The sequence below is a fragment of the Chiloscyllium plagiosum genome, chromosome 5, assembly GCF_004010195.1.
Source record: "Chiloscyllium plagiosum isolate BGI_BamShark_2017 chromosome 5, ASM401019v2, whole genome shotgun sequence".
Classification (NCBI taxonomy): Eukaryota; Metazoa; Chordata; class Chondrichthyes; order Orectolobiformes; family Hemiscylliidae; genus Chiloscyllium; species Chiloscyllium plagiosum.
The window spans coordinates 108,933,116-108,947,179 of NC_057714.1; the positions used below are offsets into that span (position 1 = coordinate 108,933,116).

A 14,064-nucleotide genomic window follows, 5' to 3' on the forward strand; every position below is an offset into this window, starting at 1 on the left:
GAGAGTGGAGATAAAGGGATCTTTTTCAGGATGGTAACCACTCACTAGTGGAGTTCTGCAAGAGTCAGTGTTGGGACCATTACTATTCATGTTGTACATTAATGATTGAATGAAGGAACGGTGGGTATTATTGCTAAGTTTGCAGATAATACAAAGATAGGTGAAGGGACAAGAAGTGTTGAGGCTGCAGAAGGACTTGGAAAGGCTGGAGTATGGGCAAAGAAGTGCAGATGGAATACCATGTAGGAAATGATGAGGTTATGCACTTTGGTAGGAAGAATAGAGGTGAAGCCTATTTTCTAATGGGGAAAGGTCTCAGAAATCTGAAGCACAAAGAAACTTGGGAATCCTAGTTCAGGATCCTTTTAAGGTTAACCTGCAGGTTCATTTGACAGTTAGGAAGGCAATGTTAGCAATCATTTTGAGAGGTGTAGAATGCAAGAGCAGGGATGTCCTGCTGGATGGGTCTAGAGGAGGTTTACAAGAATGATTCTGGGATGAATGGCTTGACATACGAGGAGTAGTTGAGTTCTCTGGATGTGCTCAATGGAGTTTAGGAGGACGAGGGAATAATCTTATCGATATTTACAGAATACGGAGAGTCCTGGAGAGAATGAACGTGGAGAAGATGTTTCACTAGGATAAACTAGGGCATAGCTTCAGAGGGGAGAGATGACCCTTTAGGATTCAGAGGAGGAATAATTTCTTCAGCCAGAAGTAGTGAATCTGTGGAACTCATTGTCACAGAAGGCTGTGGAGACTATTTTATGGACTATATTTAAGACAGATAGGTTATTGATTCATAAAAAGGATCAAGAGTAATAGGGTGAAGGCAGGAGAAAGGAGTCAAAAAACATATCAGCCATGATTGAATGGAGAGAGCAGACTTGATGGGCCGAAAGGCCTAATTCTACTTCTATATCTATGATAACAGACTATGAGGCATATTTGATGTCTAATTCGAATTCTTAAGTTCTTTATAGCCAATGACTTATGTTTGAACTGATTTAAAGAGGAAAATGTGACAGTCAATTTTATAGTCAGTAAGTTCCCTCAAACAGCATCCTTTTTGTTTTACTGGTAACGATTATGATGAGATTCACCTTGATTGGGAAAGTGGAAGAATTTCTTAAATATTAAGAATTATTAAAATCAAGAGACCTTTGATAGTTGCCTGAATAAGCAGATAGGACTTCAGTTATATATCTCATGCTGGAGGCACCATAGATCTGCGCCATACTTTTGTATCGAACTAACTTCTTTCTTCACAATTTTAAGTGGGGTTTTATTCTATTTATCTTAATCAAGCTAAGATTGTTGACATAGTGGAGTTTCATACATGTTTATTATGTTTTCAGATGCCAATCTCTGGTTTTAATCTCAGCTTCAAATATCATTTGAATTGCCTTGTCATGATCAATATGTTTCATTGGCTTTTGAACAGATTGAGTGATAAGTTTTATAGTAGCTTGATGCTTCATCTCAGTGAGGAGTAAAATGACAAAGCTTAATTATTTCCCTGAAAACTGGCTTCTGACAAAAGCAAGGTAATACAAAAATAGCAATGCAGTGCAAAGAAGAAGTACAACAGTTGATTTTTCACAAAATACAGTTAATAAGTTTACAACATTGTAATTTACACATGATTTTAACAACTCTAAAATTAGTGACCCCAATTACTCATGCAATAAATGAAATGCTTGGTATTTACTCAATGCACATCTCATTATTAAGGTTCATAATCAACCAGGGTAATCTTGTTTTGTCCCATTTAATATGTCATTTCACTAAGTTTCATTAATTTCCTTTGCAGACTCTCTTAAGGAGCTATTTTCTTTTCAAAAACAAAATTCTTCAACAGACTTTTAAAGAAAGCTAACATTTTCAAAAATGGAGTAGTCGGTGTTTTCATTTGGAATTTCATTTCCAGGGAACAAGTCACTTTTTAGGGCTTAACAGTTACTGTTTTGGTGAAGATGTCATACTACTTGGCATATAAGCCAAGGTTCTTGGCAGTGTCAGACTTCCTTGGAGTCTTCATTTGAGGGAATGGGTAATTGTCCCCTTTTATGGCAACTGGTACTATTTTAGTGAGAAGCCCATTTTTGCTTGACCATATACTTGATCTCTCATTTGGAAATGAAAATCTTTTATTGATCTTAGGAATGCAGTGATTACGGTTGGTGAAAGAGTGGGTTGCCTTTAATTCATTGGGTTTGCAGGTGATGTGTGTTGTTACTTCACCACTGGCTCCTTTATAATTACATAACTTAGTTCTATCTTTATTGAGTAGGACTTTTTTGCTCATTGAGGGTGGCTGTTGATTTTGATCATCTGGTTCCTTGTTTGCCTGCAAGTGACTCTTTTGACCAGTGTTCTGTGCTTGCAGCACACGGTAAATATCTAGATGTGTGCGCCAAGGGGTTTCGCCATCCTGAACATAATCTTTGTTTGGAAAGTCAAGTGTGACATTGTTAACAGGAAGGTGTTCTTCAAATGCCTTTGGTTTTCTCACTGTGCAGTTGACTGACACTGTTTTGACTTGGAGCTTGAAAAACAATCCACTTTCATGTTTACTTTTACCTGCAATTTAAAGAACATTTGAAACATTACTAAAAACAATGTAAAAAAGCACAAAGTGTTAATGAGTAACCATGAGCCTTGCTTAGTGGTCTCACTATTTTTGAATCACAGATTAAATTACAAGGTAATGGAAGATAATTAATTAAGAAATTTTGTAGATTGTTTTCAGTCAACTTGTTCAGATATGTAAGAAAAGACTAAGTTAATACTAGACAGTCAAGTCACTGCTTTGGCAAGGGCACACCATGTCTGACAAATGGTAATTGAGTTCATTGACGAGGTACCACAGACAGTAGATGAGGGTAGTGCTGTGGAGATTGTATATTTGGACTTTCAGTATTTGATATGGTACCATTTGGTACGTTGGTTAGCAAATTACAAATATTTTGGATTGATGAGTCTTTGGCAGCATGGATTAGATAGGAACAGAGGGTATTTTTCAGACTGGAGATAAGCTAAAAGTGATGTTACTCAGGGATGGGTGTTAGGACCCTTACTTTTTCTGATTTATATAAATGATTTGGAAATGGGTGTTGGAGGGCAAAAATCTCTAAATTTGCAGATACTAAACTAGGAGGATAATGGATTGCGCTGTGTGACTTCAGAAGGACATTGACAAGTTGACCAAATGGGCGAACACCTGGCAGCTGAATTTCAATGCAGAGAAAAGTGAAGTAATGCATTTTTGTCGAAGTAACAGAGACAATACAGGGTCAAATGGTACAACTTTGAGTACAGGAACAGAGGGACCTCAGATCAAGTGCATAATTTGCTGAAGGTGGCCAGCCAAGTTGAAACAGTTCTTAAGGTGGCTTATAGGATCCTTGAGTTTATAAATAGAAGCAGAGTATAAAAGCAAGGAAATTATGCTATACATCTACAAATCATTGGTCAGACCAAGTTTGGAATATTGTGTTCAATTCTGGGCACTTTATTTAAAGGAAGGATGTTAAGGCCCTGGAGAGAGTGCAAAGGAGACTAACTGGAATGATTTTAGGAATGAATGATTTTAGATACAAATAAAGATTCGAGAATTTGGGCTTATTCTCCTTGGAGCAGAGAAGATCATTGACCCTATTGAGGTGATCAAAATGATAAACAATTGATAGGGTAAAGAAGGATGTTCTGTTTTGTATGTCAGTAACTAGGGGTCACAATTTCAAGACTGTCAGCAAGAGAGTTAGGAGAAGGTAAGAAAAAACTTCTTTACTCAGTTAGGATTTGGAATGGTGCTGCCAGGAAGAGTAGTGGAGGTAGATTCCACGGGGGTTTCAAAAGAGAGCTGGATATATATTTGAAAGTGATGAATTTGGAGGGCCATGGAAATAAAGATGGAAGGTGGATCCACTGAGGTAACTTTATTTGGGGAGCCAGTAAATACAAAGTTTGTGCGAAGATTTGTAGCTCGGGTGCTCGTTGTTGTGGTTCTGTTCGCCGAGCTGGAAGTTTTTGTTGCAAACGTTTCGTCCCCTGGCTAGGCGACATCATCAGTGCTTGGGAGCCTCCTGCGAAGCGCTTCTTTGATGTTTCCTCCGGTGTTTATAGTGGTCTGTCCCTGCCGCTTCCGGTTGTCAGTTTCAGCTGTCCGCTGTAGTGGTTGGTATATTGGGTCCAGGTCGATGTGTTTGTTGATGGAGTTTGTGGATGAATGCCATGCCTCTAGGAATTCCCTGGCTGTTCTCTGTCTGGCTTGCCCTATGATAGTAGTGTTGTCCCAGTCGAATTCATGTTGCTTGTTGTCTGCGTGTGTGGCTACTAAGGATAGCTGGTCATGCTAAATTACCCATAGTGCCCAGGGATGTGCAGGTTAGGGTGAATTGGTCATGCTAAATTACCCATAGTGCCCAGGGATGTGCAGGTTAGGGTGAATTGGTCATGCTAAAGACCCAATATACCAACAACTACAGCGGACAGCTGAAACTGACAACTGGAAGCGGCAGGGACAGACCACTATAAACACCGGAGGAAACATCAAAGAAGCGCTTCGCAGGAGGCTCCCAAGCACTGATGATGTCGCCTAGCCAGGGGACGAAACGTTTGCAACAAAAACTTCCAGCTCGGCGAACAGAACCACAACAGCCAGTATACACATTATGAGCCTTCTTCTATAATGTAACTTTTTTATGATTCTATGTTATGACATCTCTGGAACAGTAGAACTTATGTTTATGCAAGAATGCAGAAACTGAAGAACTTGGTGATTTAGTTGGTTAGACCCTAGACATGGGATTAAACTACTCTCTCACTCTGAGAGTCCTATATGAAATTAATAAATTAATTTCAATAAATATCCTCATGGAAGCAAACCTACAACATGAAAACGACCTTTTACTTGCTCCTGCTGGCAACATCATTTCAGAAGCCTTAGGATAATTCTTATCTGAAAAACAAAACCATGTCCGACTGATGCATTAAAAATTATTTGCCAGAAAATGGGGTTGGTGCATACTGCTATAGCAGAATGACTGTACCCTATATCTGTGCCTTTCAGAGCTTGACGCTGACACTGGTGCATCAAATAGTATCATTTAGCTGCACGTGTAATACTAAACTTTGTTGAACACCAGAATCCTGTAATGCTCAGAATCATTTTTGTCTAGTGGCCAATTTGGCTGTGAGGGGATTATTAGTTATTTCATATTATGATTTCTGTTACAAAATTAAAACTAATTCACATTAAGCCAATTGCTAGGAACAACAAGGATGTGGAATAAACCCAATAGTGGCTGGTTGAGATGGTTGAGTGGTGCCCATTTTTTCCTCAAAATTTCAGGCCTATAAAGTTAAACTAATTTCAATTCATTGAGCACAATATGGCCAATCAAAACAGATTAGAAAGTGGTCATCAACAGGCACAACATCAAAGCAGTACTAACAGCTCAACAAGCATTAATGGAGATGAGAAGAGTAGAGGTTAAAGGTTGGATTTATGTGGATTTTTCAAATGGAGGCAGGCAGCTGAAAAATAATGGCAACATTGTACATGCTTATGTCCTACAGGAGCTTTGCACACAAGAAATTTTGAAGACAGGAGGGTGTGTCAGATTGAAAACCAGTCAGGACGCTTGTTTAGGTAAATTAAGATTAAGGATTTTGTTTGAAAAGCCTGGCTTCATGGAGGTTTTCAATTTTATTGAAGATGGCCAATGTTTAAGAGCTGTCGACTTCAGAATAGCTGAATGCAGGCTTGCATCAAATCAGGATGAGTCAGAGGCCAGAAATGTTTCTATAGGAAAGACTAAATAATGATCATAATGGAAAGAGCTATCCCTTTAAAACAAAAGTTGCAACGTCCGATCGCAAGTCGGAGAAGTCAAAGATGTGACCAGTTTAGGGGTCATCACCCTCCTGGGATCATTTGGGCATCCAAACAGCAAGCAAGGCTGTTTGGACTCCAATTGATCACCAGGAAAGGTGCAGCTAGAAATATGAACTGTGTCCTCAAAAATCAAACATTGGAGATGAGGAGCTTCCTCCCTGCACAGGAAGAGTCAACCACTGGTTATAAGGACAATGCAAGCAAAGAAGCAGGAGCTCAAAGGAGACCTGAGAACTATTCACTTTAGAATGTAAAATATGACTCCATTCCCCAGATTTGTCCCTTCAGGAAATCAAAATATATGGGAAGTGGGTGGGGAAAAAGGAGGCAAGGCTGATCAACCATGACTAATGAATGATGCAGCTCAGCTCAGGAAGCCATGTGCTCTCCTATTTCTTATGTTTTATGTTAACTTTGTACCCAACAAACCTGACAACAATCCACGACTCACATACACTGCCCCATCATTTCCAGGAACTCTCTCCAAGATAGTTTAGTTTGATGAACTGATTAGTCAGTGTGGTACTATCACTTTTTAATTGACTTCTGTTGTTACTGGTCATGTTCTGGATTATCCATTGAGCATATGCTAGGCTACTCACTAATATTTCAGAAAATGTGTCAAACAATGATGTCACCGAACAGGTGCTGGGCTACTAACTTCCCTATAAACCACATCATATCCTCTATTGTACTGCCTTTCCTTTCTACAGTAAAGAGCCTCAGTTTGTTCAGTATTAACTGATGAGAATTTTCAGTTGATATCATTTTTTGCTAATCCTTTGCTCGTTCTATTTTACTCTTATACCCTATTGTTTTGTGAAGGCCAGAACTGTGCATTGTATTTGAAGAAAAAAGGACAACTTGTCAATCCCTGCAGTACAATGCATGCCAATTTGTTCATCATGTACAAAGTGCTTAGTTTGATTTTGTATGGTTTTTTTTCCTGCAAGCTATTAAAAGCGTCTGTTTACAAAAGTCAGATCCCATTTACTTGGCACATCTAGTATACCCATGATTTGATTTTAGTACTGTAAGTGCAGTCAAAAGAGCAGAACATATTGTACAGTAAAATGGACTGCAATGCAAGCATCAGATCTGTCCTGGAGTAGATCACTATTACTTCACATATTGATACATTCATATAATAGCTACTGATCCCAGTAATGACTAATTTTATCTCTGTGTCTGTGTTCAACTTTTCTCCCCCCAGTTAGGAAACAGCTCTCCAAAAATTATTGACAGTGCTAGTGGAAGATATTGATAGTACATCTGAATAATTATGGGCAAAATTATGAAACATAGAATTCTGGCCTAAGTGCAGGCAATGGCCCCTCACCTCCACAGTTGTTGGATTGCTAAGTGGCTTAAATTCAGACTTGTGCACTATCCGCGGGAAGGAAGTGCTTTGAAATATATCCGCCAAACACCCAATTGATCCCCAATCTCAGCAATACCATCAGGAGGGATGCACACTGCAGTAACTGCAGCCAGCCTCTGGGGGGTGGGTCTAATGCAAGTAGAAAATGATACAAAATGGGATTGTTTCATGAGGCCATTCTAGCAGGTCCAAAATGAGAAAGGATGGGGCAAGCTGCAACTGTGAAAAAGTGGTAAGAGCAAGGAATACCAGGAGTTGGAGTCCTCTATTGGGAACAGTGCCTAAACAGGAAATACCATCCCTACTCTACCCTCCAGCCCTCAAAAAGACTGCCAAAGGCCTTACTTTTTGGTGTGCTAAATACCAGTAGTCTGCCTGATTCTTTTCTTGCTGCTGGTAAAATAGTAGTAGAGGTTGGTAGGTGATGAACATAGCACTCTCACTAACCCCTCCCAGTCCTACCATCCAATTTTACTTTATGGGGGAATCAAAGTCAAGGTTTGACTCCATCCAGTACTAGAGTTATGCTCTAGCATTTAAATCTACCCCCTCGACCAAGCCTTTTAACTATTCCCCCTAATATTACCTTAAATGGCTCAATGCTTAACTTTGTTTCACAATGTTTGTGAAACGTTTTGAAACATTACATTGTTGTGTCCATATTAGTGAATGTTGTCATTATTTATAAAAACACTTATATTTCTCATTTTAAAAAAAAATAATACCAAACTGGTTAACTATGCTTTATAAAGTTGTCAGAGTGGGACTGTTTAGGAATTTCCAGACATGTTCATTTTAATGGCTGAGAGCAAAATGTATTTGCATCTATATATACTAAGCCACAGCTGAGAAAATAAAGTTGGATCCAACAAGAACAGCTATGCAAAAGACTGAACAATGCAGAAGTTGCAGAACAACCACACCCTTCAAATTAAACTTGTGACTTGTTTAAGATATATCCAGTACAGGTTGTAAATCCAGAGATCTTTCCATTCTGATATGAAATCACCACAAGGTCCACAAAAACAAAATTAAGCACTACAATTGAATCCTGTCGAGATGCCACTGAAAAGATAATCACACCTTTTTAAAAATATTAAACAGTTTAAATTGTGATGCTTAATTTTTTTTAAAATAAAAAATCTGTTCTCATTTAGGTGCAGGAACTTAGCAGCAATGCTAAAGACCTTGCTATATTACAGCAGTGACTGCACTTTTGTGGCTGTGGAGGATACGAACATGTGAAATAAAATCTGAAGTAGACTATTCAGTCCCTCAAGCCTGCTCTGCCATTCAATAAGATCATGGCAAATCTGTTTCTGTTTCAAATTCCACATTTCCACTGACCACCAGTACCCTTAGGTAACAAGAATCTATCTAATCTGCCTGAAACATATTCCAATGACTTCACCTCTGCCATGTTAGGCAGAACGTTCCAAGTCACACAAAATGAAAAATGTTCCCAGCTCTGAAAGGGTGAAACCTAATTTTTAAACTGTGTCTTCCTAGTTCTGGGCTGGCCACAAGAGAAAACATTCTTTCCATGTTCACCTTGTCAACTAAGTTATTCAAATGCTGCGACTATTGTGGAATTTGGTCCAATATTTCAAAAACTTTTTTTTTGGAAAAGTAAATTTTTAATCTACTTCGGAGGTTTTAATTGAGTGGAAACCAACTTGAAAAGCCTGCTTCCCAATTATGTGAGTTCCCATTATAAAGGCTATCCTAATGGCTGCAGAAGTGCAGCCTTATGCTTGGGACAGCTGAAAACTCAGAAGGCTAGCTGTTGATCTATGCCAGTACATCAAGGTGTTGTCTAATGACATGAAAGCTTCTTACCAATTGTTATGCTAAAAATAAAATTGAAAACTCATTTAAATAAAATGAAATTCTCAGCCACAAAATTACATTTGAAGTAGATGTGCCTGCGGCTATGATATAAATTTTCCCTTGATGTGTTAAACAGAGATTAAGATGACTCCACACATTATGTGACATGAATATAAGAGCCCATTGTAGTTAGAGGTAGTAGATTAGTATGGAGAGAGAATGGTTAACTAAAAGAAGACAGAGTGTTAAGATAAGGAGGGCATGTAAGGATGGCAATCTGTAACTAGTGGAGTGCCACAGGGGTCAGTGCTGGACAACAATTATTCTGGGAACTGATTTTAAAAAATTCTCTTCACGAAGTGTTCTGATTCTATCCAATCTGGAAAGTTACTGCACAGAAATAAGTCATTTGCCCCATTGTGTACGCACTGGCCAGCAAGTAACCAGCCTAATCTGACTTTCCAATCATTGGAATTTAGCCTTGTTAGTAATAACACAATGCATATTCGCATTTTTAAAAATATTTTCAGGATTTCTGCCTCTACCACCTGTCAGACAGTGAGCTTCAGAACCCTGACACCATTCAGATGATTAGCCATTGTACCTAGACTGCTCATAATTGAAATGAATAAAATTAGGTCAATGTCCTCTGTGGGAGGTTGCCCTTTCCCACACTCTTTAAATTTAACCCAACATTTTGTCTAACTTTCTAACAATTTTCTTCCATTCTTCTTATTGTGTTATAGTTTCAAAGCATTTCACCTATTCAGTCATAATAATTATGGTGATATGTTATTTAAGAATGCAGAACCTTAAACCTTACAGTAAGGTCAGTGACTATGACATTTTAAATTCAGACTAAAAATCTAGAATCCAACAATACCCGATGTGAATGATGACTAACTATAGCAGCAGAAGTAGCCCATTTAGTCTGCTCCACCATTCAGTGAGATCATGGTTGATCGGAATCCTCAACTCCACTACCCTGCCTTTTCCCTATAACCCTTGATTTCCTTATTGGATAAAAATCTCAGCCTTCAATATACATAATGACAGCCTCTACAACCCTCTGCAGTGAGGAATTCCACCAATGCATTACCCTCAAAACAAATTCCTCATCTGTTTTAAATGTGTGATCCCGTATTTTGAGATTATGCCCTTTGATCTCCTGCAAAGGAAACAACCTTTCTGCATCTACCTTGTCAAGTCCCCTAAGAATTTTGTATCTTTTAATAAGGTTGCATCTCATTCTTCTAAATTCCAACAAAGTCAGGGCCAACAACTCAACCTCTCTTCAAAGACAGTCCCTGCATACATGATTTTTTTGTTGGTGAACTTTCTCTGCACTGCCTCCAATACATATTTCCTTAGATAAAGGGGCCCAAAATTTCAAAATAAATTGATCGCTGATCTATCAGCAGCTGGTGCATTTCAAACAGGATTCAGTTGGACTCAACGTACCAAGAAAATTTCCAATGGCATTCCAGATCCTGATAGTTGACATTGACTTTCTTGAGAGGGTTTCTTTGAGGATGTTGGCTAAGATTACAACCAAGTTTTTCCTCAGATGCTTTTCATAAGTTGAACAGGTTGAAAAGACTAAGTAGCAGAAGGAAGCATACCTGAGTATTTCAGGGGCAAAGGAGATAACTGAAAATATGAAATGTTTTGAATCTTCTTCAAATATATATTTTTAAGATGGAACTCAAACATACATGACCAATAAGCTAGGACAACCCCTTTACACCGGTCAGGAAAACAAAACAGAAATGGCACAGTCAAAATCCAATTATTCCCCAAAGCCAATTTCTTTCAGAAGGGCTAGAGACAGAATAATTATTACACATAATTTGTGATTTTTCTAACGTATGCAAGCCATTTCTGGGTTCAATCATGAATCAATTGATTGACATCATATGATCAAAAAAAAAGTAGGCCATTTACCATCTTGAGCTTGCTCTGCCATTCAGTAAGATAATGGTTAACCTAACAAGGTACTGGTCATTGGATGAAAAGTCATTGACCTAGAACATCAACTGCTTCTCTTTCCACAATTGGTGCCTTACCAAGTGAAGTTCTCCAGTATTTTATGTCCCTATTTCTGATTTCCAACATTCAATTATTTTACTTTAGGAATCGAGTACCCACTCTGATGGTAATGGGGTAACTCCCCTATTTGTTTCAGAATCACAGTCATTATAGCATAGAAGGCCCATTCAGCTTTACTATATGTGCACCGACTCTCCAAATGGGCACAATGCCACTTTGCTGCAACTGTGAACATTGTTCTGTTTCAGATAACAGCCTCATTCCCCTTTGCATGCCTTAAATAAGCCACACTCAAGAGGCGATGCATTCCAGATGTTAACCCCATGCTGCCTGATAAAGCCTTTTTAATTTACTTTGGCTTCTGTTGCTAATTATTTTAAATCTGTACTCTCCCTAACGAGTGGAATCAGTTTCAACCTATTTACTCTGAAAATAATTTATATATACTTTCTGTAAAGATAGTTCTTATCCTTTGTTGGGTAACGCTGCCAGATGTATTACTCTCACCTTTATAAAGCACCTTTCTCCACGATCTTCAAATAAAAAGGTAAAGTCGCCATACTCCTACCAGACCATAGTGCAGAAAGAGACAAATATTGGTGCTTTAACCTGAGGGTCACCAAGCCTCAAACGGGGCGGGGAGGGAGAGACCTCCGCAATAACCTCAACCTGCGAGAATTGAACCCATTACGTTGGATCAGGTCGGTTAATTCAGTTGGCAGAATGGCTGTTTGATCTGAGGGTTTTGTTAATATAAGGCGAAACCGTTTCTCTTGGTCGTAATGTCAATAACTAGCGGACGAAAACTAAAGAATAATTAAGTTTTTTTGACCATGAAATATTATCACACACGACCGACCGACTGACCTCCCCACCAAAATCACCGTGACCTTCTTTGTTTGTACGTGGTCTATTATAATTTGCAATCCACTGCCTGAAAATGTGGTGGTGTCAAATAATAACTTTGAGAATATACTTGAACAGGCCAGTGGAGAGTGGGCCGAATGGTCTCTTTCCGTACCGTGTTATTATTGTACGGTGGTCTCATCCCAAATGCAGCAAGTAGACATCACGTTAAAATGTAGCCACAACTGCGTACCCTACCAGATTCAGTCTCCCAGTTGTGGAAAGAATCTTTAGAAATGTCCTGTACGTGAACCAAGTTTTCTCATCGCAGAATTCAGCACTTACCAGTTTTAAAAACAACATGAGTCTGTTCTTTTTGTTTCTGTCGTATGGAGTCATACTGCTCCTCCAGTTCATTTATATCCATTAGAAGCGATTTGTCCTCTCTGCTGCTGCTCTGCTGGTATTTCGCTACCGGGTAGTTCCGTCTGTTGACTATTTGAGCCAGGTACACTTTACCCCAAACCATCTGCTGCCAAACGCAGGTTAACTTTGGGCAGCAGCTTGATAAGAACATCCTCGTTTGCTTAAAATCAGCAAACACACACTGCTGATGACTCAGCGGCCACGGAGGAAGATTCATTTCCGTCCACTCCACGAATGCGAGGAGGGTTGGTTCACTGTTACAGAACACCAGCAACTCTCAAAGTCACCCAACTGCAAAAAGAATCCATTCGAAAAGGCCAAGCAGAACCTTTTGTACCAAGGAACGTGTTACACTGTTTACTGTGCTTAAAAAAATGTCAAATGACGCCAAAATAGCTAGAGGAAAACAATTAACACTTTCCTTCCTGCCAATTTGCATTGTACAATTTAACGAAGTAAAAAGAAACAAGATAATATAGAGGAGAACATGTTTCCAGTTTCAGAAGGCTCGGAACACAGATGAGATGAGCAACAGAACCAGAAAGTGACATCAGGAAAAATCGTTTGTAGGTAAATTTGTTTATACACACCATCTGACCTGAATGGTCAATAGCACATTCAGTAGAAATTTTCAAAAGAGAATTTGGTCAAACAGGGTAATGGGAAAGAGCAAGTGAAGAGGTATAATTAAATAGCTCTTTCCATTGTATAGGAGTGGCAAGTTTGCACAAAATCATAAATCACAGTTACCATCTAAACATTTTTTAAATAATCTGTACAAACATTAGAAATAGGGGGGAGGCTGGTGACAATAATTCCAAATATTTCTCTGCCTTTAAACACAGGAACAAACTACAGAGAAGGGCCCATGGAGTCGGACTATCTGAATCACTTTTTCAAACAGGTGTAACTGGTCAAATCGCTGCCTTGTGTGCATATTATCCTTATACTAAATTAGATAAATATCTGCTGAATGCCATAATGAATCCAAGATAATTCTATTTTATAACTTGGGATTTATTTCAAGTAACATGTTTTAATTCCTCTGATTTTGCAATCAGCAACACATTAATGGTGTTACTTGCCTTAACCTTCAGGTTTCTTTATTCTGTAGCAGGTGGTGAGCATTGTTAACCAGCGCAATGTGTATTGTCCATCCCTAAATGCCCTCGAGAAACTATGATGATTCATTTCTTAAACTACTGCAGTGATGTGGCTTTAAATTACACTTGGCAGTAATTATACTGAAAATTGTTGCCTGATTTTCTCCTTAATGACAGTGAGCACCAATTCTTCATTTCATTCCTACAGCAAATTTTGAGCCATTGGAATAAATCCCTCATGATATTATCAACAGGAAAATGATTAATTGCAGTTGGGGAGAGGAACAGCAAAGCAGATTTGAACATGTGTGTAACCTAACCTGAGAGGGGCTTAGGCTTGGGGCTTTTCCTTACTTGCAGTTGCGAAGAGGAACAACTGAGCAGAATCAGATCCTACTTGGCAGCTGGGCTGAGTTTGAAACAAAAATCCAAGAATGCCATCACAGGAAACTTAAGTGCCAAACTGAGGTGAGAAAGCAAAAGGATTCTGGTAATCCAAGATGGAGGATCGGAAACATTTCTGGCTA

At 38.8% G+C, this 14,064-nt stretch overlaps 1 protein-coding gene across 1 annotated transcript; it reads right to left on the reverse strand.

The window, feature by feature from the left end:
* Nucleotides 1-211: 211 nt before the first annotated feature.
* On the reverse strand, nucleotides 212-12,882 carry LOC122550132 (TBC1 domain family member 30-like). The gene is made up of 2 exons (XM_043690765.1): nucleotides 12,354-12,882; nucleotides 212-2,583 (listed from the first exon to the last, which is right to left on the reverse strand). Exons 1-2 carry the CDS (start codon nucleotides 12,649-12,651, stop codon nucleotides 1,985-1,987), a joined length of 897 nt encoding a protein of 298 aa, XP_043546700.1. The 5' UTR covers nucleotides 12,652-12,882; the 3' UTR covers nucleotides 212-1,984.
* Between the last annotated feature and the right edge of the window lie 1,182 nt (nucleotides 12,883-14,064).